General features: G+C 36.9%; 1 protein-coding gene and 1 long non-coding RNA gene across 6 annotated transcripts; one reads left to right on the forward strand and one right to left on the reverse strand.

The window, feature by feature from the left end:
- Window positions 1-309: 309 nt before the first annotated feature.
- LOC109059987 (rho GTPase-activating protein 15-like) lies at window positions 310-25,773 on the forward strand. 5 transcript variants are annotated; one of them, XM_042728007.1, is made up of 21 exons: window positions 310-450; window positions 812-1,121; window positions 7,177-8,069; window positions 16,358-16,541; window positions 16,608-16,831; window positions 17,021-17,233; window positions 17,962-18,042; window positions 18,153-18,263; window positions 18,583-18,669; window positions 19,087-19,149; window positions 19,650-19,714; window positions 21,295-21,382; window positions 21,919-22,020; window positions 22,443-22,541; window positions 22,660-22,747; window positions 22,839-22,961; window positions 23,157-23,255; window positions 23,340-23,417; window positions 23,924-24,058; window positions 24,650-24,755; window positions 24,943-25,773. In XM_042728007.1, exons 3-21 carry the CDS (start codon window positions 7,236-7,238, stop codon window positions 25,115-25,117), a joined length of 2,955 nt encoding a protein of 984 aa, XP_042583941.1. In that variant the 5' UTR covers window positions 310-450; window positions 812-1,121; window positions 7,177-7,235; the 3' UTR covers window positions 25,118-25,773. The 5 variants fall into 5 exon arrangements, with proteins under 5 accessions (XP_042583941.1, XP_042583928.1, XP_042583922.1 ...); XM_042727994.1 differs by having other exon boundaries at window positions 16,358-16,831; window positions 22,663-22,747; XM_042727988.1 differs by having other exon boundaries at window positions 311-450; window positions 16,358-16,831.
- On the reverse strand, window positions 23,835-25,061 carry LOC122137982. Its single transcript, XR_006155202.1, has 2 exons — window positions 24,928-25,061; window positions 23,835-24,073 (listed from the first exon to the last, which is right to left on the reverse strand). It is a non-coding gene; the product is annotated as an uncharacterized LOC122137982 (long non-coding RNA).
- Window positions 25,774-25,976: the final 203 nt, after the last annotated feature.

Raw genomic sequence — 25,976 nt, forward strand, 5'->3', positions numbered from 1 at the left:
ATTATTATTATTATTATTATTATTATTATTATTATTATTATTATTATTATTATTATTCTAGGGTGGGGCATGTTATCCTGCTCATACATCTGAGAGTGAGTCTTGGTTGCTGGTTTGCCCTCAGTGCTCAGTACAAGATTTCTTAATCATATTTAGTGGTTGTTCAATTTTGTGCAGCCTAAAAGTGATCAGAGGTTGTGCAAACTGGAAGGGAGGGAAGAAACCACCAGAGCCCAAATGGGTGTGAATCAACCACTGGGTGTTATTCATAGAAACTGCATGGAGAGCTCTCGCAATAGCTGATGTTTTTCATTCAGTTGTGCATTCGCTCTGAGAGATTCCCTTTAGTCTTTACAGGCTAGCCTTAAAATACCATTTTACTGCTCACTAGGACCGGAAAGATGTCAAGAAACGTCTACTCATGTGAGTGATCTGAGGAGAAGCAAGCAGGTGAGAAAACTATTTCTAAGTTCCTGTCAGTTGCAGTCTCAGTCATGTGTTCCTGTCTGCTGGTTTTGTTAATTGATTTCACCCACCAACTTTCCGGTGACCTGATTTGTTGAGGAGGTCGAACACAGCTTGAATCACATAGTACAGAAAGTGAGGCAGTTGCACCTATTTGATAAGGAACATCATCTTGTCAGAGTTAACAAAGTAATGCTTTATTGCATTTGTGGAATAGCAATTAGTTAATAATTTTGCAAGGCTTTTCTTCCTAATGACTTAGTTGAACCATACCCTCTCTTTCTCTCTCTCTTCCTGTTGCTTACTGTCTCACTCGTCTGAAACTGTGATGCGTGTGCTGGAACAGGAAATGAATGCAGACACAGGAGGCAGGCAAGCTGAAACTGGCACAAAGTTCTAGCGTGTATACACACATACATACACACACACACACACTGGCCCTGAGCAACAACTGTCAGAACTGGAACTTTGAGCTGTAGGTGAAACGGCAAAGTGGTGGTGGTGACCTGTCTAAGACATTAAGCGGACTGAGAAAGGAAAAGAGATTTAAAGAAAAAAGAAGACAAACGGGAGACGGATCTTACAAATGTAACTTGAACAAGAAGAGAGAAAAACAAAGGTGTGGAGAAGATGGTGCGCCGATCCTGCCTCAGCAGGTAAACTTCTGAGTTGGTTACTTTAGGTGTACATAATATTCATTCTGTCTTGAGGTACTTTGCATTTTATTTTCAGCCTTATGACTTTTCCTTAAAGTCTGAGATACTTATAACAGCCACCTTTTTTCTGTCTTGTTGCATGACAAATGGGCACATCTGTGCATATAAACAACTTGTTGCAGTTTACAAAGAAAAGGCAAAGTGAGCCATCTTTTGCTGTGATGTAAGAGCAGAGAATCAGTGCATGTTGTAAACAGCACTTGATTTTTGGGGCATTTTTATGTGCTGAATCTGTGATAAGGATAAGAGTTTTGTGTTCTGCCAGTGTCACAAGTTGATCACCAATTGCAAACTATCACTATCAAGCTGATCGGTGAAATGGAGATAAAAGATATTGTGATATTCAGCTTCGTATGCTCAATTGAACCTGTGAAGAAAGATAAGAATCATTTTATATGCATGCTTAATCCTGTGAACAAACAAGGTATTCCTTCTGAGAGGAAATGTTTTAACATTTTAGTTGTGTAGACTCGGGGGCGTAGCCATCATTTCAGAAGTGAGAGGGACAGAAATGTCAAATGTAATAATATCTTTTTTTTTTGGTGTAATTAACAGGTTTTATAAAATTTTCTTATACAGTACTTTTAATTGGCTAAGAAATCAAATAAATTGCTGGACAATAATCAATCATTTGTATTCTGTAATATTTTTTCCTTTATTTTCCTAATGCCAATTTTATGATTTGTTCATATAGGCTACACTATAATATAATATATTTATAGTTTCTATAGGATACTGTAATAAATACTATGTCAGTTAGCACTGCATTATTCAGATACTAAGTTTATTCCCTGAAGATGACTTGAAAAACACACATAAACTATATATTGTCGCAATCATGTGTTTATTGTCTTGACGTTATTTATTCAGTGACAACGTGAATGTAAGAAAGTTATTACTTCTATGAGTTTTTCTGCACGAGAGTGCCCTCCGGCTTTGAGTATAAATGAAACATACACTGCATAATGTTCACATCTCCTCATTTTTGGATACAAATAAAACATCAGGTCATGCATAGACTATCTATTCTCTCTGAATTTAAAATTTAGAATTTAGATTTATTCACACTGGACCCGTCCCCCACACATCCCCTGTGTATTCTACACCCATGTGTACATGTGTAGACTGCACAGTTAGTAAGAGTGCTCTTTCTGCATTCCTGAGGTTACTGGGCTGGTGCATGTGGGTGTGGAGGAAAACTGGAAGACTGCAGATCTGGTACAGCTATCCGAGTACACTGCACACTCTAAAGAGAATCTCATTTCTCCCTCAGGTCTTTGCTGTGTGCACACCTCAGAATAACCATTTTCTGTGTGGGTTAAAATCTGAAAGCACAGCAGGTTTTGTTTGGACTCATACATAAATTACAATCATTTTGACTGTACACAAAATTCTGTCATTTACTTCTTCTTCTTATAGAAAGAAGAAGTACTTCTTTCTTTCATGGAAAACAAAAGGTGATGTGAGGCAGAATGTCTAGACTTTTGTTTTCCATACAAGACGGTATGGGCCCAAATAGATTGTAAAAAGCATTGTAAAAGTCGTCCATATGAATTATTCACCATATTCCAAGTCTTCTGAAATTACAAGATAGCTTAGCAAGAATGACCAAGCCATTAAGGCTCCTTACTGGCATCAATAGTTCCATGAAGAACCTTTAACATCCATGGAACCTTTTTAATGCACAAAAGGTTCTTTTGATTTTTTAAAGGTTCTTCATGGTTCTTTTAAGAACTGTTCAGTGGACGGTTCTTTAGGGAACCCAAAATGGCTCTTCTACGGCAGGGGTGTCCAAAGTATGGCCCGTGGAAGAATTTCAAACGGCCCACAGCTCAGAACAAATGCGTTTACTCTGTGACTGGTCTCGATCATGTGATCACTAACAGCACTGTGAGATTCCTTGAGAAGCGTTTGAGTTTGGAGAAGAGGTCTCCGATACAAACCACGGATGTTGCGGTGATTTAAACTAGTTTAAAAGCAGATGAAACAGCGTTGACATTCTCAACAACACTGACGTGGAAAACAGGAGAAGCACCATGCGACAACCATCCAGTTAGAATATTTTTAAATACACAAATCACCAACATTTACAATGGATTTACTGTAGTAATACTATCTGTAACTGTGGCATTGCGGCAGAAATGCAGGCTATTCATGTTGAATTATATTATTAATGTAGACATGTATGCATATTGAAGGTAATGTAAGGGAGTAATGAACGAGGTTGTTAAAATATTTACAGATTTTTAATTTTTACATCCTCAACACAACTCAAGCTGCTGGTACTTTCAGCTGTCTACTCTTATATATTTAGCATACCAGGCCCCCTGGTGTGTCCACATCATCAAATCTGGCCCCCTTTAAACAAGTTTGGACACCCCTGTTCTATGGCATTGCTGCAAAAAACCCTTTCTGGAACCTTTATTTTTAAGTATAAAGTCGTTAGTTGCTGAATATCTCCTCCGCTCTCATCTCATTGAGTTTCTATCACGCTTCATGCAGACAATGAAGTTGGAGATCACTGACATCAAACCTGGTGCATGTATGAATGCACACGTGCACACATTAGATTTGATCATTTTCAACAAATAAGTTAAAGCTGCACAACTTTTAAAATCTGAACAGATTTTTAAAAGTTGTTCATCATACACTTACTGACTTTGTAAATAGTCACAGAGGAAAACTGGCCATCATACAATAAACAAAGTGGATCAAACACTACCAGACTTTAAAGTTGTCCAGTCCCAACAAACTCACACAGAAACTGCGGCTGAAAATATCAAACCTGACTGTTATCTTCCAACTGGATGGAATCAGAGTCGGACGCTCAAAATAGTCTATGACCATCACACACTACGCAATTTTCTATTAAATCTGTCAACTCAAATCTGCAGACAGGCTCTGATTTTCAGCAAGTAGTGTTGACTTGGCAAAAGTTGTGTAGTGTATTCCAGCCTTTACGCCCCACAAAACTATCGTTAACTATATGGTTCAACAATTCTTTTAACATTGCATATACTGACTCTTGCATACTCACAAAATGTAACAAGTACAAGGAGGAGAAAACAATAGCTTTAATAGTACCATATTTTTTGTTCTTTTATTTTTTTTATTCTGTATACCAGAAAGCCTAAAGACATACAAAGACAATTCAAAACATAATGGGGATGCTGAAGAACTTATTACTATATGTAACAGGAGATAATACTGTATGTGTTAGGACAGCCCTAAATTTAATTCTAAAAATGGCTGCTGGGGTGAGTGAACGCATCACATAAAGTCCAATTTTCCCCCGCAATGAACATCCTGTAAGAGAACCAGACAGCACAGCAAGGTCAAAGCAAGCCAGGCTAGAGACAAACAAGGAGTTTCCGTGCTTAAACAGTGTCTAAATGGGAATGGCCTCCTCCAATTGTTCTACACTAACAGCCATTTTCAACCGAAGGACACCCCCTTGCCCCAAATACAGCTTGTGCAGATTCCAAGGTGATTTTTTGGAATAATGCATTAATGTTTCTGTCATTTTTGCTCTGCTGCTGTTCAACTCCAGACTCAAAGATTGTCAAACAGGCTCTGGCTCTCCCTATCTGCAAATCAGTATGGAGAAGATACATTGTCAGAATCAAATCTAAAGTAGTGATTTTGGGACTGCTGCCTTTGTCTGCAAACTCTCTTGGTAAGATGTGCAAGGGTGGTGTTTCTTCATCTTGTCTGACTCTTGGGAGACATGTCTTGACTTGTTAAAAAACAGCAGCTGATGGTATTTTGGCAAGAGGCTGATAAAGTATACAACACACTACAAAGATTTTTCTCCTTTCATATGGCTAAGAGACAAATTTGATTTTTGCAGGATCAGTTAAAATAGTTATTAAATTCATCTTTCTGTGACACAAACGTGACAAATTTGTCTGTAACATAATTGTTTAAATTTACATTACATTTCAGTAGTGGATGTGAGGGTGCAAACTGCCGGCATAAAGAGTGCTTTACATATCTCATGAATGAACTGCTTTTGAGAGTTTCTCAGACATTTTAAATTCAGATTTGAAAAACTGGCTTCCTCTCAATTCATGAGTTGGAATATGAACTAAACTGTCCCATGTGAAGTTGGAAATTGAATGATAAAATACAAAAGCTAAATACAAACGTATCCATCTCAAACATCAATGCTTTTTAAACTTTTTTCAAAACTTTCAAATCCCAAGTCTCATATAATATCTGTCACTCTCTCATAGGACAAAGACATCAGGTCTGACAAGAAATTCTAGAGACATCATTTTACTATTAGCTTACATACATCAATGTTAAGTGATTAATCAAATCAATGAACGTATTTAATGCATGATTTGTATAATATTAAAATAATTATTTGCAAACCATTTAATATAGATCTATTTTGATCCAATAGTGTCTGAAATCTCTTGAAAGAGCCCCAGAGCATATGCGTCTATATTGAGGTTTGGCATCAGTTTGGTGTTTAGAAATAAAAGAAGTACATTTAAGATCCTTGGATAATTGTTTGATCGAAGAAGCAAGCTTGCTTTGATTTGATACAGCTTCAAACGATTACTACACACTGGATGTTTAAAAGGAACATGGCACCCTGCATGACAAGAAGCTCCCGACCAAGTTCTGACGTTTCACATTTATTTATACAACCAAGTATATACTTATATGACCATAAATACACTGTATAACCAGAACACACACATCTCAAATCAGTAGAAAGTAAATGTTTGTTGCTGACAATGCAGCATGTCTTCCTTTCTCTCTCTCTCTTTGTATTAGTCATGCAAGAGGAAGGGAGTCTTTTAAAAACAGCCACCATGAAAACCAGACTTTTAAAAAGATCAAGTGAAATAGCGGTCATCAGAAATGAAAAACAAAGGTGCAGCAATGTAATATTTACATTAGACCTAACAAAATGCATCACCTCTCCAGTGCTTTGGCAATTAGATCAATCAATGTTTTTTAAAATGTCAATGACATAATATCCTGTGTCTATATCTCCGATCTCAGATTAATTTCTACATAATTTGCTGGCAGCTAATTCGAAATATCACTTTGATCACTGACACTGTACTGCTATCTGTCTTTCGTATTACAGTCAACATCCTTTCCTTTACAGGCAGTAGTCAAACTACATACAAAATTTCAACCAGTGATAAAGGTCGCTGAGCAAACATTACACAACCGCTGTTGCATCAAGGGTTAATCTCTTTAAATACTTTGAGTACTCTGTAAATATAAACTGTCAATTAATATAATCCTAGAAACACATATACATTTAACATATAAATGTAATACTACTAATAAATGTATTACTTTAAACATGTATAAAATTAATTAAAATTGATATAATTATGATGTGATTTCAATTACTACAACATGCCAAAAAAGGTGCTCTGATATTTTGACTGTCTGTGGAGGTCATGTGGCATTTAACCTCAGTTATTGGTCCATATCAGCGCACTGCATCACAGTTGCCTGCCTTATAACATCAGCTGTTGACAAAAGGTGGAGGTGAGAGATCTCCACTGTTAGCTTAAAATGACTCAGAGCTCTTTGGATGTGGTACAGATGCAATGAAATATTGTGCTTGATTAGAATTAGCAGTGAATTTGGCAAAAACTTACCGTTTCAGATTGAAAAGTTAAAAAATAGTATTTGCTGTTTCTTTATATTTGTGAAATTTACCAGCAATTTCTAGTGTACTTTGTTTCTTCTATGTATGACAGTGTTCATAAAGTTCATAAAACTTCATATATAACATTGTGAAAGGAGCAGCATGATCTCAGTTTGATAGAATAAAGCATGTTGGGTAAAGTCTGAACAGCTGGACCAGTAGAAAGTTCAGCCAAAGTGCTGTTGTTTTTGCATTTATACAGCAGGTGTTCTTTGCTCATGACTCAAATGTGAGGCACTAAATAACAGTAATCTGCGTCTTCTGCTCAAATTGCTTTTTATAATCCTCTCATTTGTTTTCTACCCACAGGAGGGCCTTTCCTGAGCCTTGATTCCAGCCTGATTCCCTCAAGGGGTGAATAGGGGAAGATGACGTCCTTACACAGTCTGGGCCTGGTACTGGTGGAGTTTGAATATGAATACGAGGGCCGGGATGGCCACATGGTGTCCATTAAACCCAACGAGCGGTACGTCCTCCTGGCCAAAACCAACGATCATTGGTGGCATGTTTGCAAAGATGAACAAGCCAAGCCATTTTATATCCCTGCTAAATATGTAAAGGAGCTTCCACCCAACATCCCTTCACCTCTAGACTTCAGAGAGCCTCCAGGCCCCGCTGGGAAGCCTGTGGTGCCTGACCTCGCAGAGGCCCGCAAATCCGATGCGACAATTAGACTTCACTCCAAAGGGAATTACCACAAGACAGAAAACCGCATGTCTACATTTGGAGTTCCTTTGGATTTACATGAGCCTCCTTCTTACAAACATGGCGGACCTTCAGACTCCCTCATCTCCCTGAACACGGCGTCTGCCTCAGACTCATCACATCAGAAGAAGCGGATGAGTCAAGCAACTAACCTGCTGTCTGGCTCTCGCATTGAAACGGTGCCTGATAAGTTTCGAGTGCCCAGCTTCAGCCCAGCTGATCCCCTCCATAAATCTATCCCTGTCAAACCTGTGGAGCTCCCCATCATCAAGAACCTAAATGACACCAAGCCTCACAGGAAGTCTCCCGAGCTGGAATCCCCAATAGAGCCAGAAAGTGAAAGCTCTAGCTCAGAACCACTGCCTTCACCAGACTCTGAGAATATTTATGAATCCATATCGGACCTGAATCTAGACCTGTTGACATTGACAGACAAAGCACCTGCTGGACTGCCAAACCCTCAGACCAACACATCATGCTCACCTCCAACAATAAAGGTACAGTTTTCTTATTCCTTTCCAGCAAACAGAACATATTTAGGGAAGCAGAATGTAAATTAATTGAAATTCGACTGCAGGAAGTGTAATTCTTGACTATTAAAGTTAAAGGGTCTTAAATTTTTTTGAAGATCATGTATAGCTTAAAAGATTACAGCCTTACAGGATCGATCTGCGGATGAAAACAAGAACGCATGGTTTCAAATCCTCTTTGAAGCATTGGTTTCTCTTTCAAAATTTCACTTTTAGCAGTTCCTTAAACCATACTGACCTATTTTTGGTACAGAAAATCATTCTTGCCTTTCACATACACTGTAATGTTAAAATTAGTATTCTGTCTTGGATAGAGAAAAGTTTGAAAGTTAGCCAAAATGGAATCTCATTTTATTATTACAGACATTTGCAGTCTGTTTATATTGTTGAACAAAGGAAGTGCTGTATTGGATTAAATAATGACTTTTTTTTATTTAACCTTTGTGTATTTTTGACACGTTATCTCAGTTTTAGCACGATTGGTAAGCAACAGGGCATAAAACCTTATGAGGGAAAGAAGTAGAACAGGAAGTGTGCATCAAAGGAAATGTTTAGGTATGTTATCAAAGTGGGCCACTGGGAGGCGATGTTGGCATGCTGCATAATTTCAAGCAAAGCAGTATGTTTTCCAGTTAAGAATGGAGTTTCACTATAAAAGAACTTGCACCCAGAATCATATCTTCTACTTTCACTAACAGAACTTGCAGACAGCCATGATCCTGATGTGATCAGGTCACCATCAAAGTGACATTTTATCCACTTAAGAAGTAGTTACTCAGCTGTTTTTGGAGCCACATGAAATAAAACACTGAAAACAATGGGAAATAAAGGAGAGCCACATAAAAATAACACCCTCCTACATGATATCAGAACAGGATATTACAGCTTTTCCTAAAGCAAGGGAAGGCCATATGGTAAAGCTTGTGTGTTTTAGCCTATGAAAGGCATCTATAACTCTCATCCTATAAAAACTTAGCTAACTATGCCATCAAGTGTACATACAGCATGATAGCCACTACCCTGCAAACTGTATCCAAAGAAAACATAAAAATCCAGTTTCCATTTGTATTTGCATTCATTATTGTAATGCACTTGCCTGTGGCTTACAGGTTATCAGGGCACCAATCCCTTTTTTCATGTGTGTGTGAACAAATTTTAGAGGTTTGAACACTAATAAGAGCTACAGAGCATGTCACAGGGTTAGATTTTCTTTTGTGTCGACTGTCTCTTTAAGAATACTGGATAGAAATGCATCTAGCGGGCAATGTTTTCAATCCAATTCAAACTAGAAATTTAATATGAGCTAATATTCTTAACCAGCACTACCGTCCACGGTACATAGTGTGTTTTAGGCATTTTTGGCAAATTTTACAGGAATGCTAAGGGGTTAATTGTGTTTTTTTTTTTTTTTTTTTTTTTTTCCAGAATACAATCATGGTGGTTGCATGTAAACTTCAAAGGGTTAATCGTTAATCTCCTGGGTCAATGTTAGCACAGATCTCTGAGTCAGTCTTGGTGTTGTAGCTGCAAGGCTATTGTTAGCACAGATGTTTTCAGCTTCTCGGTTTCAAAAACAGTAAATGATCCAAAAGCTTGAAATGTGTCAGAAAGCCAGGGAGAAGATATATAAAGACTAAGTATGAAAGAGAGAAGAGAGAGGGGGCTTTTGTGGTCATTTTCAAGTCTCATTCACTACTACCTTGGTAATTTAAATTATCATAAAGCCTCTGAAACATTGAAACTTGAAGGGAGGATGGAGACAGATGGAGAGTGAGAATGAAAGAGACATATATTTGGCCTACTTTTTATAGAAACAGCTTTCTATAGAAAAATGACTAAATATAGAATGTTCATTTCAGTTTCAGAACACAAATCCAGGGAATCTAGTAGTTCCTTTTCATGTTCTCAGTTCCTCTGAACATTGCTACATTTCAAAGCATTTGAGTTATAGTGGACAGGGCCACTTTCAAAGTTTAACTGAAACATGTTTTCATTTTTTTTTTTTTAATATCACAAGAAATGGATGAATGCAGCGATTGTCAGTATGCATAATTGCTTCTAAATCTCTAACCGTTTGCAGATCTAACAAGAATCACTGTAGTTCCACTCTTGTTTGGGAATAGCAAGGAATTTGTTTGGAGATGAAGGGGAGAGGCACAGAGGGAGTGCAGCTCTCGGTGCACCTGTATCAGGTTTCAGAGCCATTGTTAGTCTGTCTACATCAGTTGCAGACAAATGTTTCACACAACACCAGCACTGTATTAAGCTTCAAATATATCTTAAGGTCCTCAGATGACTTTATGCCAATACATAGTTTGCCTATAATTCATGAGAATGACCATGAGCTCAATTCAGGAATTGAGGCAACACACATTTTTCCGTCACTATGAGCTGACTTTTACTGAGTCATTATTATATGCCTATAAGCTATATGTAATTGTACTCCTATTTGTCTAGAGGACTCATAACAGCTGGTCCAATCCTGCTACAATGCCTCTCAGCCACTGGCACGTTTACAAAACAAAGGAGTTCTTCCTGAAGGCCTCCAAATCTCATTTCAGTGCTTCAAACCCAAACAAGTTCAGAACAACTCCCACCCTACCCACACAGGCACTGTGTAAAAACACAGCCATCCGTGTCCTCGCCTCGTCCCCGAGCGTGACAGATGGCCGCTGTACTGTTAAGAGCTAAATGCAGGAATAAACTTACAAAGGATACACCACTTTCTTTTTACACCGCAAGTGAAGAACTCTGCGTATTTCTCCTTGCGAACCATAAGACGCTGTAAGTTGGGAAGAGAAAGAGTTAAAGAGAAAGAAAGGAAAGGAAAGGTGGGTCGCCGCTCCCTAGTTTACCAGCAAGAGCGCCGCTTCAGAGTCGACTCTTCTGAGGAGGAACAGGTGAGATTCATCTGAGGCGACCAGCGGAAATCAGATACAGGTATTATTACGAATACACATCATTTTTTACTTAGCTTTTGACGCGATAAAGGCACAATCGCGCGGTTTTAGACAGCTTTGATTATTATAATGAGAGCGTTTAACTTTGAGCGCGAATAGTGAAGAGCGCTCGCGCTACACATCACTCTCTCGCTCGCGGTGTTAATGGGAAATTATGAATCTAACGCAGTTTTATTGGTGCGCTTTTCACAATATATTATAGGCTATATTTATTGTTTCTAAGGAGCTTTATAGATGCCTTAATGCCTGCACCTTTAGTAACTTGCATCTGTAGCGTCAAAGAAACACTGCTTTAAAAATCGAGCTTAAACAAGTCAAAAATGGTTTACTGATCTACCTGATTTAAACTGATCTTCCAACATTGCTAAAACAGCCCCCCCCCCCCCCCACACACACACACACACATTAAAAATGTACAGATATAAATATAAAGTAGGATACACCTTGTTTTACCATTAAGTCAAGGTTTATTAGCTATTGCTGCTAAATGAATGCGTATATATTGTATGTTAATGATTAAATATTTTAGGCTATGTTTCTGTTAGTCAGGATAATCAGTTATCTCTATTCCTTATAATAACTTAAACTAGGCTGTACCAAAACTGAAGTTTAAAACAGGAAGTATATTTGATTTTATTTTATTTGATTTGAGTTGATTTATTTCGAGCAATATATAATGACACCTAACAAGGGCAATAAAGAAATCATTTGATTCATCTATACAATAAGTTAAATTAATCATACTTTCGTCATACTTTACATATACCTGGAAGTATACTGATATTTAAACGAAACCTTAAGTGGTTACGGAAAATCTGGAGAGATTTTGTAAACTCCAGGGCAGAGTTATTGTGCTTTACCTTTAAGGGAAATCTATAATTTAATTGATTAATTTGTGTGTCAAATCATTGAAGACCTCTAGTGGAGCTATTTTGAGCAGATGAGGCCACTTGCTCTCTGAACTGCTTAGATTTAAAAGCTGTGTGAATCAGGGTTTCATTCATTTATTATATTTCTTTGCAGACTGTTTATTTTTTTAAAGCCCTTCTGATTATTTCTTTGCACATTTTTTTTTTTTTTTTTGTGATTTACATTTCAAATGTGTAAATTCTGCCTTTTAGATATGAATATTTTGCAGTTACAACACGAGCAATCCAAAACCTCTCAGATGTATGCAGATGTTTTTAAATTTAGCAATGTGTCCTGAAAACTTTAGATAGTTTTTGACCTGCGTTCATCCTTTGGAGTCACCACTGACAGTTTTAGCTGAGCGAATGATTGAGTGCAATTTATTTTGTGACTAATAGTTGTATCATTTGGTTTGATATAAATTCCTTTACTTATAACCAAACACTGACATACATTAATGTAGGTTTGCTTTTAATCAGATCTAAGTGAACAGCAATGAGGAAGTCTTTTAAATCTCAGTTTAAAAGGACTTTGTTTTCATTTGTGAAGTGTTCCTGGTTTCTGTTGTTTGTATTGCATTAGGAAGAACTGTCTGTAAACTCAGTGATCAAGAATGGGGTCAAAATACACTGGAATGTCATGTCATAAATCTATTTTGAGACTAAAGGCAACGTAAATGATTGACTAAACACCCCACTAAGTTTACATTGATTTTTGGCGGATTACTATATGTTTACAGTATTCATGGGTTTATATGAAAAATATTTTAATTACCCAAGGGACTTTGATTGTTATTTCAAAATCAAAGTGTTAGAAATTATTATTTTTTTCTCTAAAACATGAATGTAAACCCAACAGTAAACAATGATTAATTTGTTGCACAGTGTGTTAATTTGAAATGAGATGAAAACCCAAATGCTGGTAGAGCGTTCTGCTTTTTCAATAAAACTATATTTATTTTGCTAGCAAGTGTTGTGTTGTGATGTTTTGGAGTGTTTTATCACTAATTGACCAAAAATGTTTTCATAGAAAGGTAATAGCATACCTCTCCTCAACAAGCCAAACTCTTCGAGATTTGAGCTGAACTACATGATGCAAGAGTTTAATATCCGTAAAATATGAGCAATAATAATCATCTGTGAGCTGAGCTAAATCTTGCATGTTCTCATTGTTTTAAACCTGCCAATTCTAATTGCAATGCTGAAAAAGAAGGTCTGATACTTCTACACATTTGTGTGAAATACAGATCAGCACACAGGGTCACTTGAAAGTGAAATCAGGAGAGCTTTTGAGGTTTTATTTGAATGACAAAACCCAGCTTTGGCCTTTAATCTAGACTAACCGATTGATTTGTTTACAGTAGAATCCCATCTCACCCAGTTCTCCGCACATAGCTTGTTCAGCAGGAAAGAGGAAGTAAGGGGAGAGACGAAATTTATGATTTCAGTTTGCGAGTACTACATCCCTTATTGGAATGCTTGGACTTTGCATACAACAATGGTTATTACTTACAAAACATAGCTTTGATTTTTCTGCATACTCTTGTTGTTGTCCATGTCATGAAGCCTTTTTGACAGATTGCAGGATGTTTACCGAACCAATGATTATGTTTGTTTATTTTAATTAGCATTACTCCACCTCAAGAGGAAATGATAGTTTGACACGAGTCCCTCCACCCACAGCAGTTAGTTTGTGTTCCCAGTTGAGGTTTCTATGTTTGTACTGTATGTGCGATCATACATGCGTGTTGGACCCTCAGGAGATCCCCATTAGCTTTCCTGTCAAATAATCTGATGTGCCCCTCCCCTAAAGCCTGATGTTTTTTGTAAATTCCCAATTTCTGTGAATCCCTACTTACTGTATATCTGAAGGTACTATACACTTAGCTGTGTTGTAGTTCAGCAGAAAAGCGTTTCCAGATCTTCTAGTGTTTTGTTATGTGGTCAGAACATAATAGTTGAGTTTAGGTGTAGTTTCTGGCCCATATTCTTTTTTTTATGAGAGTAGTTTTATTTGCTGACTGTTCGGATGGAAGTGAAAGAGATGATTCTTAAGGCTTGCCATACACTGATGCCAAGGCTGCAGACCTGTCTGAGGTTTCGTAAGGTAAGCGGTAAACAAGGTAGCATTGTGAGACTGAGATATGCAGGTAGGATGTTGTGGACTCACTGATTCCATCAGTGCTTGTGAGACTACCCTACTATGGTTTGCTTAAAAGAAACTGTTGTTTAGCCAAAGGTTTTCTACTTAAAGTTTGTTATTTCTAATTAAGAGGTGACACAGGGCCAAATGGTTTACCTTTGATTTGCAGTGTTGAACTGAATCCATCAATAAATTGCAATTATTACTGGGTCATTCCTGTTTATAGATCCTGTATAAGAGATTTTGGATGAAATTATGGCCTGCTTGATTTTTTTTTTATTTAAATTTTTTTTTAGTAGTTGATGCAAATCCATTGCATGCACTGGAAAATATTTTTGCAGACAGATTAATAGATAGATTAAGATGTTTATCTTAATACTATGAGAATATTATGGGAAATAATGGATTATCATAGCTTGTACTGCATTTGTCCTGTTTTTCAAAGATGTCTACAGCTATATTTCAGCAGTTCATTTTCAATTTCAAGCAGTGACAGCTGTATCTGCATTGTCATGTGCTATAATAAATAACATAAAAATGTTCTAATTCTTGTATTATTATTCCGTATGCCATTGTATAATGAAAGTCCTTTTACAGCACTTGCAATATACACATTATAATAACTTACAGAGAGAGAGAGAGAGAGAGAGAGAGAGAGAATGTTTTTAATCCTAAAAACCTAAAATAAACTTGCTTTTCTGTTTGCTGCATTGTAAACACAAATAGTTCATTTATTTTACATTATTTGGATGTAATTGGGTTCTTTTTTTAGCTGACACACGTGTCATTCAGATTATTGTGATACTTTATAGGACCGTACAGTTTGGCAGTGGACCACACTCCACCCTTATGTGTGTATCAAGCTGCTCTCAAATGTACACTGTGCAGCGGAAACCTCTGCCCGTTTTTATATTTTGATCTTGGCTTCCCTTCCCCAGAGAGTGTGCTGTGCTTTGGAAAGCACATTATCTGGATGCTTTCTCATTGTGGAAGAACATGGTATCCAGAGAAACGTTCACATGGACTAAACAAACACAGGTTTTCATTGTTATTTTTTATATTTTTCATGCATTATATTGTGGTTTCCAATGAGCTTTCACAGGTCACCAGTCTATTTTTGGCCAGCTTTTTAAAACCATGCCATGATAGTTCTAACACAAATAAAAATAATGTTTTCATTTTAATTACCTCATGATGGTTGAAACACAAATTATGACTTTTTTAACTAGAGGAGTTAGCTAGCAGAACGTCCAGGCTGCTCATTTTTACACAAATGGTGACTTGATAATGGTTGTCTAGATACAACTCTTGGTTTTAAATGTTTTGGGCAAACTTTCCAATTAAGTGCAGATGTCTGTTCCAGTTTATTCAATTAAAGAACTCTATAATGGTAAAAAGAGTGAAGGCCTGAAGATTAAAGCTGGCAAGATATTTGAATCCACATAAACGTTCTTGTGTCTTTCCTGAATTGAGGGAGTGGTTCCAGCAGGATTTTCTTCCCTTAGCTCTTTGATTTCATCAGGTTTCTATAGACCTTTGTTCAGATGAATAATAGAAGTAATTGCATGAGACATAGACAGATACACTCCTCACTTTGACATGATATCATATTAGTTCTGTGTGATGTGGTCTGTTCAATTGTATGTGTTCATAAAAGTTTAATATTTACTTGGTTTTCAATACTTGCATACACAACAGAATTCCAGAAGTCAAATGAAATGTAAAGGGTAATGCTTTCACTATTTGCTGTGAAATATCAGCACATGATTATTTAGGATCTCTGGACCTTCCAAAGTAGCATATACATTGTCAGAAAAAAAAAAAGTTCAAAAGTCATACATTTGGAGGTACAACAGCTTGTCACTAGGGCAGTACCCTCACCTTTGTACCATTTTCCCCCTAAAGGGTGCATATTCAACCTCAGAGTAGTAACATGTACCCTTAAGGTAGTAATAGGTATTCTTATGGTACTACTGTATGAACCATTTAGGGGTAAAGAAGGTACAAAGTTGTCCCTTTTTCTAACAGAAAGGGCCATTTTGATGAGAATTCTTTTACATTTTTTACTGTAATTCAAATGACTTCAATGAATGTGATTATGCAAAATATACTTGATAAATACTTGAAGTGTTTCATTTACTTTACGTTATAATATGTTTCGACCAATATTTCATCTTTAAATTAAATGTAGTTCTGTAAAAGCTGCCATCATACCCTAAATATGACCTTTCTTCTCTCCTGCAGACAGAGAATGACCCCACCACGGCAGTGTATGCCAGCGTTACTGACCTGAAGAAGACTGTTCCTCGCCCTTCAAACTCTTCTGCCTCAACTTGCTCGTCACCCGGCATCACCCTCAGTCCTGCTCCGGACTCCGCCTCCCTGACCAACTCGGACAGATGGCAGGTCCATACTGACCACAACAGCGGTAAGGAGTACTACTACAATCCTGAAACAGGACAGAGCAGTTGGTCTGATCCTCGTAGCCCCCCAGCAGGAGCAGGTATGGAGCCTGTGACCTTCCCCATACCTGTGTCCACCCCATCCTCTGCACACTCGCAGGGCTCTGACTGGGAGCAGCTTTTGGATGAGACCACTGGGAGACATTATTATTATAATCACATTTTGAAGCAAACCTCTTGGACTGCCCCAGAGCCATTGCAACTTCCGTCCTCCACAGATAGGGCACACAGTCATGGCAAGGAGGCAAACGGACCGGTAAGATTTTGCCTTCATCTATATTTGTCTGTCTATTTATCTCTCTATCTACACTACCATTTAAAAATACGATTAGTGAGATTTTCTTTGAAAGAATTTAAATAATTTTATTCTGCAAGGATGCTTTAAATTGATCAAAAATGGCATTAAATATTTCCATCTCTGTTTTTTTTTTTTTTGCATCCTCAGCCACCTCTTCCAGAGGAGGACTACCCAACAAATCAGTGTGAGGATTCCCATATTTCTCTTCAGCTCCCTAAGGATTTTCAGGTTCCCCAAATCAAGCGCGCTGTCATCCCTAGGGCTGCTGTGGACATGCATAAAGACGTCCCTGTGGGCTGGACTGACTCTGTAGGGGCTGATGGAAAATCTGTCTTCACAAATGAACTCACACATGAACAGGTAATGAGAGTTCATCACAACAGACACACACACTTAAGGCTGGGAGTACTAATGAATGTACTACAATGATCATACACCACATAGACTTGAAAAAAAGGTCCCAAAACCATGTGTTTTATTTGTTCAGTGTCCAGTCTCTTATCAGATTCCTGAATTATCTTTTTTTGTTGTTTTTTTGTTTGTTAACGCAATACATTATTAATATATGTAACAGCTCTTTTTCATTTCATTTATTTGATATCAGAGGTGATTTATAGCTATTGGTTTTGTATGTATTGGTGCCCCCTGTTGGTGTCTTAATGATACCGCAACTGTGCACATGGCAGAAAAATGAGGACGTTGTAAAATTAATCAGACCCGCTCCATACAGAATCTGCAGACATTTTCCATTTTCCATTTGAAATGACTTTAAATGTGTTTAAAATGGAGCTAGGGTTTGCTTGCTGCTTACTTATTGGTAACTAAAAGTGAAATCAAAATAGCCAACCTATTTAATAAATAAACATGCTAGTGGCAAGGAATGTGTTGAACTTTCTGAAAGATTTGTCAGAAGTTCTGTAATTTGTCTACATCGTCACACTGCATGCACTCAAATTCCTAATTTTATTTAAATGTCAATAATTTCATGACCAAATCTTCTTACATAAGTAATATAAGTAGCTTAATAAATAAACCAATACATTTATTTCACGGTCTGCCTGACTTATATTTTTGTCTCCCAATCACAGTGGATCCAGTCTAAGGATGACAAAGGAAATATGTATTACTACCTAAAAGATGGGTCTAAATGTCAGTGGACCCTTCCAGAGGTCTGTGTATGATTTTGTTAGAACATTTACTTTTTTATATTCTTTACAAATGCATATCTTACCGTGAACTCTGTATGAACTCATTAGACCTCTTCTGACTCTTTGTAAAGGCTTCAGTCCCGCCTCTTCAGCCAGTCAGTGGAAATGGAATAGACCAAGATGCTCACCCCGTTTTGAACAACTGGAGACACACCCAGTTTAACGTATCTCCGGAAGACCTGGTGAGTTTCAAGACACTCTTAACCTGGATTTTTTCACTTGTATAATTTAAGATATACACAATTCTTTGACTTTTTTTCATCCTGTCTTTTTTTTTAAATCGTTAACATTTATCTGTCTTGTGAACCCTTATAGAGGTCAGATACAGCAAGACATAAACCAAAAAGTTTCTTCACAGTTTCAGCAAATTGTGTGAGGGATGCCCTCAAGTCTGTTCTCTTCAGTGACTACAACAGGAAGGAAGGAAACATCTGGTGCCTGATTTGACACACCACCGCATCATTTTCCACTAGCTAATATTCATTTATTTTCTTTCTGCAGAAATTTTCCCCCTCACACAGGCGGATCGCCTCTGACAATGCCAGTGATGCCTCCAGTTCAGGGAATTCACCAGAATCACAGCATTACGTACGTAACATGACCTCTGTTATTTCCAGCCCTCAGTGGAGCTTTTAACTCATGACAGTTAGTTCACCAAAACTCATTCATGTGTAACAGTCTCATTCTTATTTTATTATAATTTTGCTCTCATTCATGTTAAGTTCCCCTAATTGAATGCTTTTGCATGCAAGATCTAAAACTTATTATAAACCATTGTATAAGGTCATGCTAATAAAAAAACTTTTAGTAAAAAAAACTTTCTGCCATAATCAGATTTTTATAATGTGGTGATTTAGTTATCAGTGTTTTTATCTAGAAATTAACTAGTTGCAATAAAAATGATATGCAATATAAAATATGCAAATATAATGTAATTTGCTCTACAAAAATGAAAAGAAGTCCAAGATTTAGTGAGAACCAAAGGATTTTGTTCCCTTTCTCAAGGATAAAAAGTTAAGACGGCGGAGGAACCTGTCCAGTCACAGCACAGATTCACATTCTCATCATGTGCGTCCTGAGCTTGTTTATTGGGCCTGTTAAGTTGTCTGCACTGGGGTCCAAAACTAACATGTCATGCATTATAGATGAAAACTAACATCACTGCTTGCTGTCCAGTGACTGGAAAATAGTATTGCTTCATTTTAAAATGTTTGTCTTTCATCAGTAGCTGTAGATAGTGTTGTTTCGTGGCATGCTTTTCCGTCGTTGTTCATTTAATGTGCTAACAACAGACCTGCACTAACACTTTTTTAAACACTTTTTATTATTTCTCTTTTTTTCATCTCGCAAAATTTTCTGAAATGTAGCTCTTTTAATTACCTGTCATTATGAAATGGGCAAATACTATATTTTTAACATTCACAAAGAGCTTTTATGTTTGTCCTTGGTTTGATGTGTGTTTTTATATATATATATATATATATATATATATATATATATATATATATATATATATATAAAATCTGATCCCTCTAACAAACAACCCCTTTGTCTTTTGCATTCATCAGTCATCACTGGAGAAGGCTGGGATTCTCAACAAGACTAAAGTGGCTGAGAATGGAAAAAGGCTGAGGTGGGGCCTTACGTTTATCTGTGGTTAAACAGTACAGTCATACTTCAAGTATTGATAGAAAAAAGCATGCAAATTAGTCATCGGTGTAGTTTTTACCACAGGGATTCCCATACATTCTTGTCAACCAAACCCATTTAAACTAATACATTTTATGTATATAGTGCCTTTCAAATACCCAAGGACACTTTACATAAGGTAAATAACAGGTTGTATACAACATATGAACAGCCAAACAGCAGACAGAGGTGAAATAATATGCAATATACAAGATAGGTTACAAAACAAGCATAGAACAGAAAATTAAGGCAAGCAATCAATTAAGAAACATTGTAAATAAGTGAGTTTTGCAAGCAGTTTTAAAGGTCTGGAGTGAAGTGACATCTCAAAGTATGGGCAGGGACATAGGGGAGAATTAATTCAGAGAGGTAAGAAGACGCCAAACCATGGCCTTGAAAACTAAAACAAGATTCTTAAACTGAATACGATAGGTGACAGGGAGCCAATGTAATTGCTGTAAAACCAGAGTGATGTGGGCAGATGTTTTGGTAAATGTAAGAACACGAGCAGCTGAATTTTGGATTAGCTGCAAGCGATTAAGGAATTTGTTGGGTAGGCCATAAAACAAGGAGTTACAATAATTCAGACATGACGTAATAAACGCATGAACAACAGTTTCAGCATCTTTGAAACTGAAAGATGGTCGTAGGTGGACAATATTTCGATGGTGAAAAAAAAAATAGGATTTGGCAAGCTGATTGATATGGGATTCAAAATGTAGACTAGAATCAAACATTATACCAAGATTGTGTGTAGTATAAGAGAAATGGACTACAACTACGTCAATGTTAATGGAGTTGTCAGGATGGGAGGAGACAAGGGATTTAGAGCCTAACAGAAATTAATTTTTTTCAGTATTTAAATTTAAAACATTTTGGGCCATCCATACTTTGAGATCATGTAATCAAGATGTAAAAGAAGAAGGGGGAAAACAGAATTGGGCTGTCCGGTAAAATAGATTTGCGTATCATCGGCATAACTGTGGAAATTTAAACCATGGCGCTGGATGATCTGACCCAGAGGAAGCATGTAGATTAAGAATAGAACTGGACCAAGGACAGATCCTTGAGGCACTCCATGAGAAAAAGTGACAGAATGAGATTTGGATTTAGCAAAGCTAATGAATTTTTGCCTGTTTGAGAGATATGAACCTAGCCACTGTAAGACAGTGTCAGTAAACTAAAACATTTACCTGAAGTACCCCCTGAGATTTAAAGTAAATATATTAATAATTTGACAACATTCGCAGGTTCTTGGATGTGCAGGAAAACAAATACATTTCTTTTAATTACCATTTTTATGACTTAAATAATTATTAACTTTTTAATTAACTCATAACTGCAGTTACCCTGTAAACCCTGGTCTGGGAAACGTGCACTTCTACAGTAGCTAATGAGAGTTTTATATAGATTCCCTTTTATATATTGCTCAGGTGCTGAGAATAGAGTAAGATTAGACAGAATTTGATCTTTAAAGTGTTTTAACGTGTCTCTGCTCTGAAATCGCTGCTGCTGTGTTTGCAGGAAGAACTGGGCGCAGTCATGGACTGTTCTCCATGATGGCATACTCACTTTCCACAAAGACCCTAAATTTACACCCGCAGGGATGTCTGTAAGTTTACTTAGTCTGTAAGTTTACTTAATCTGTTTACTTAGTAATTTTGGATGCACAATAGATCAGTAACATATCAGTTATTGTCCGATATTAGACATTTTTTAATTGATCATATTAGTCAGTGATTGGAAATATACTGGTTACTTTTAATTCTGCATATTCATTTTCTCTATTTTTACATGGAGATTACCTTTTCCATCAACTTCAAATTAGTTTTTAAAAATACTGATAATGTAAAACAAAAACTTGTGCTGATCTCAAAAAGAATATCCATTTTCCATGTGCTACATTATTATGTTGTAAAGCATAAATTCACTTGTAGCATTTAAACACTTTCAATTTCAGCATTTTTTTTTTTTTTATTTAGATAAAATAGTGTAGAATGTTATTGTCAGCAATTTATTGGTTATCAGCACCCCTGGTTGGTCTGGTACATGAATCTAGAGAAATCACATGCAGTAGCACCTGTTGATTAAGTCTACTAAAGAGAACAACTTTAAAATAAACTGACTGCTATTGGTTGACTCCTACAGACCAAGAGCAATCAGATCGTCCCAGAGTACACAGTAGAACTGAAAGGAGCGACTTTGTCATGGGCATCTAAAGAAAAGTCAAGCAAGAAGAATGTTCTAGAGGTGAGCACTGTGACTCAGTACAGTCTTTCCTGTTCATAGCTTGTGCAAAATAAACAAAAAAGGACTGCATACTGTGAAAATGATTACATTGCTCTTCCAGGAATTAAGACTGAATTTGTTTCTCTAAATTCAAATATGTTCCTTTGTGATGGGTTTAGTCACTGGCAAGTGTGACTGGTGACCTTTGTTTTGGCAATAAAACACAAACGCTGCCAGAAATCTTGCACTATTAGCAACATGTGTTGTGGTTTTAAGAGAGGTGAAGCTAAGAAGTAGGCACCAATATTTTAATATTTATTGCCTCTATATGGATTGCTACCAGTCACTGTTGACTTTTGCCCTTCAGAGATTTTCTAATCAGCATATATCAGTCCATATTTTTTAATAATAAAGCCTCTAACACTGTCCATGTCGCTGAGCAGCTCAAGACACGTCACGGCTCTGAGTATTTGATACAGTATGACACAGACAGCATCATACACGACTGGCACAAGATCATTCTGGACACCATCAGACTGCTTGTGAGTGGCACTTCTGCTGGCAACATAGAGTATAACAGAAAAACACAAGTTGCCAAGATTTTTCTATCCCGTCACATTTAACCTTAAAATGATGAAAATATGTTGTGATCTTTCACAGCAGGACCATAACCATTTATCAGAGGATGAAGCGGAAGATATCCCAGAAAAAACTCCATTACCTGCAGATAAAGAGAGGAAGAGTGAATGTCAGTAACTGAATCAGATGCACATCAAGCAAATCACTGTTATTAATGACTTAATTCAGCTTCTTTGTATTTTTAAATCATTTTCTTCTAGCAACAAGACTGAGTTCTTCAAGTAGCATAGACTTAGAACAGGGCCGTGTTCGCACCAAGCTGCGCAAGTTCCTCCAGCGGCGGCCCACTCTGCAGTCAGTCAAAGAGAAGGGCTACATCAAAGGTTAGGATCAACTTTAGCCTCTTTCAACATGAGCTTAATTAGTAATGCTGTGATTAAAGCGCAGTCCATAAAAACTGAAGACTCACTTTCAAAGAATTCAAGCAGATATCAATGAAAATTTGAGTCTTGTGGACTTGTTTCTTATCCTATATTCACAGTAAATCATTTTGACTGTTAGTTTCTCTTTGTTTACAGAGAATGTGTTTGGCTGCCATCTAGACACCCTCTGTCATCGGGAAAACACAACCGTGCCCAAGTTTATGGAAAAATGCATAAGATCTGTTGAGAAAAGGGGTAAGCATGCATTTTGGTGTGTGTTTATGAGTTCAGAAGTAAGAAAAGTGATCTAAAGTGTCAGTGACTGTTTGTGTGGCGCAGGTCTGACAATAGATGGACTCTACAGAGTAAGCGGGAACCTGGCTGTCATCCAGAAGCTGCGATATAAAGCAGATCATGGTAAACAGGAGACAGCATCACAATTACTTTAACTGTGATGTCAACCATTGAACTGTATATACATCCATTTAGGATTGAGTTCACTATCACAATGAATTTATAGACAGCTGGAAACAAACACATTTACTATGGTAACAATCTGCCAAGATGCCTTAATTACTACAGTTATTGTAAAGGATTTCATTCAGAGTTTTAACAAATGTTTTCAAAACATCCTCACCAGGAGGAATTTTTCGAACTTTAGAAAATTATCAGATGTCAGATTGAAAGAGCTTAGATAGTTTTTCTAAACAAAGTTGTTTTTTTATTATTTTTAATGTAAATATATATAAAAAATAACATAAATAAAAGCTAATATAAATGGTTACTGTTGTAAAATCACAAATTCATGTGGGATCACCTTCAAACAATGACGTTTTCAGAATTGATTTATTATAGCAGTGGTGAATAAACAATGCTGTTTTTATTGACTATATAAAACTTTATATTCCTTTTTCTTTCTGTAGAAGAGGCTCTGGATCTGGAGGATGGGCAGTGGGAAGAGATCCATGTGATCACAGGAGCTTTGAAGCTTTTTCTGCGGGAACTTCCTGAGCCTCTTTTCCCCTTCAGCTTTTTTGATAGGTTCATCGCTGCCATTCGTGAGTGTTACTGTCCTGTTTAGAGAACAAAATCAATGCTTTTTTTAAATTCATTGCTTTTTGGCTTAAAGGGATAGTTCACCCCAAAATGAAAATTCTTTCATCATTTACTCACCATCATGTTGTTCCAAACCTGTATGAGTGTCACAAAAGTATATATTTTGAAGAATGTTGGTAACCAAATAGTAGCTATTGACTTCCATAGTATTTTTCCCCCCATACTATGAAAGTCAATGGCTACCAGCAACTTTGTTTTCCAACATAATACAAGATATCTTCTTTCATGTTTAACAGAAGAAAGAAACTCATACAGGATTTGAAACAACATGAGTAAATAATGACAAATGTTTAGTTTTTGGGTGGACTATGCATTTATGTGGACCGCAATTTGATTTGGTTATGATGCTTTTCTAAATGATGCAATTCATCATGAACTGTGAAATTTATGATTCATGATTCCACTTGACTCTGTTTGATTATTATTGGAAACTGTAGGGAGTATCTACAAAAACAATACACTATGTTTAATTCCCAAGACCAAAACCTCATTCATGCATGTTAAAGGTCTCAATGATTGTATTTGTTTTCTAGAAATGAGTGACTACAGCCAGAAAGTGTCATATATTCGAGATCTGGTGAGAAACCTGCCTTTGCCCAACCATGACACCATGGAGGTTCTCTTCAGACATCTTCGAAAGTATGCATCTATTTTTCACTCAGTTTTAATGTAGATGAACATCTTTGTCACATATGGTTTTGTTACTTCCCTTTGTTTAGGGTATTAACAGTGATCAGGTCATTCAAGAAAATCTGTAGAAGTACCAATTGCATCCTCGCCCTATTTACTGAAAAGCAGTTCTGACCATTACCCATCTGTCCCACAGGGTGATTGAACATGGTGAGCAGAACCGCATGTCTGTCCAAAGTATGGCCATCGTGTTTGGCCCAACGTTGCTGAGACCACAGGAAGAGTTCAACATCACCATGCACATGGTCTTCCAGAACCAGATCGTGGAGCTGGTTCTCAACGAGTTCAATGAGCTCTTCCAAACCAAATGAAATCACCTGATGGAAGGGAGGCGAATACAACCATTACCACCATCTTCTCATATTTACAAATGAACAAGGTTACTGACTGTTTTCCGTCTACTGATTGGATATTGACTGTCCCAATCAGTCAAAACCAAAATGACACAACAAATAAGTGCACTGTGAAACATCAAGAGGATCAGCACCTCGAAACTGCCTTGTTCTTAAATGCAATATGTGTTTTTGGTACGGCCGAAATCAAGAAAACAAAAAGCCAAAGGGATCATCTGCCAATGTGATTAAATGGATATAAAGAAAGAAAATTTCTAATTTGTCAAAATGTCATATTTGAGATGAGACAGTTGTGGAGTCCTCAATATGAAATAACTTAATATGATTGCTTTAAAGGTATTAAACATACACAGCACATACGTGTACATGTTACTGAATAATATACTGTATATTATTGCTACTCACCAAAAACTGTTCCTGTGGAACAACAAAAACTTTTCAGTTAGCCAAACAGACAAGGTTTTTCCTTTGAGATTTCACTGCTCCTCCAAAAAGGTATGGACATTTGGTTGATTTGTAATTTTCCTCTGAACAAAGATCTTGACGATGAAAGCTGGAATTAACGTGTGCTTATCACCAATAGCACTACTGGATGAACTTTACTGTTGAGGAGACTGAGAGAAGAAAGTGTTTATTAATTAACTGTATGACTAACATTTTCCTACCATCTTTATTGTTATAAAATGCTGACAGTACAATGTACAGAAGTATGAAAATGAACAATTGGACATTTTGTAGTGAAGTAAAATATGGATGTGCATTGCATGTTAAAAACAAACTTTGTGGAGGTAGACTAAAGCTGTACATATTTTAAATA

Source organism: Cyprinus carpio, chromosome A3, assembly GCF_018340385.1.
Source record: "Cyprinus carpio isolate SPL01 chromosome A3, ASM1834038v1, whole genome shotgun sequence".
NCBI classification, from domain to species: Eukaryota; Metazoa; Chordata; class Actinopteri; order Cypriniformes; family Cyprinidae; genus Cyprinus; species Cyprinus carpio.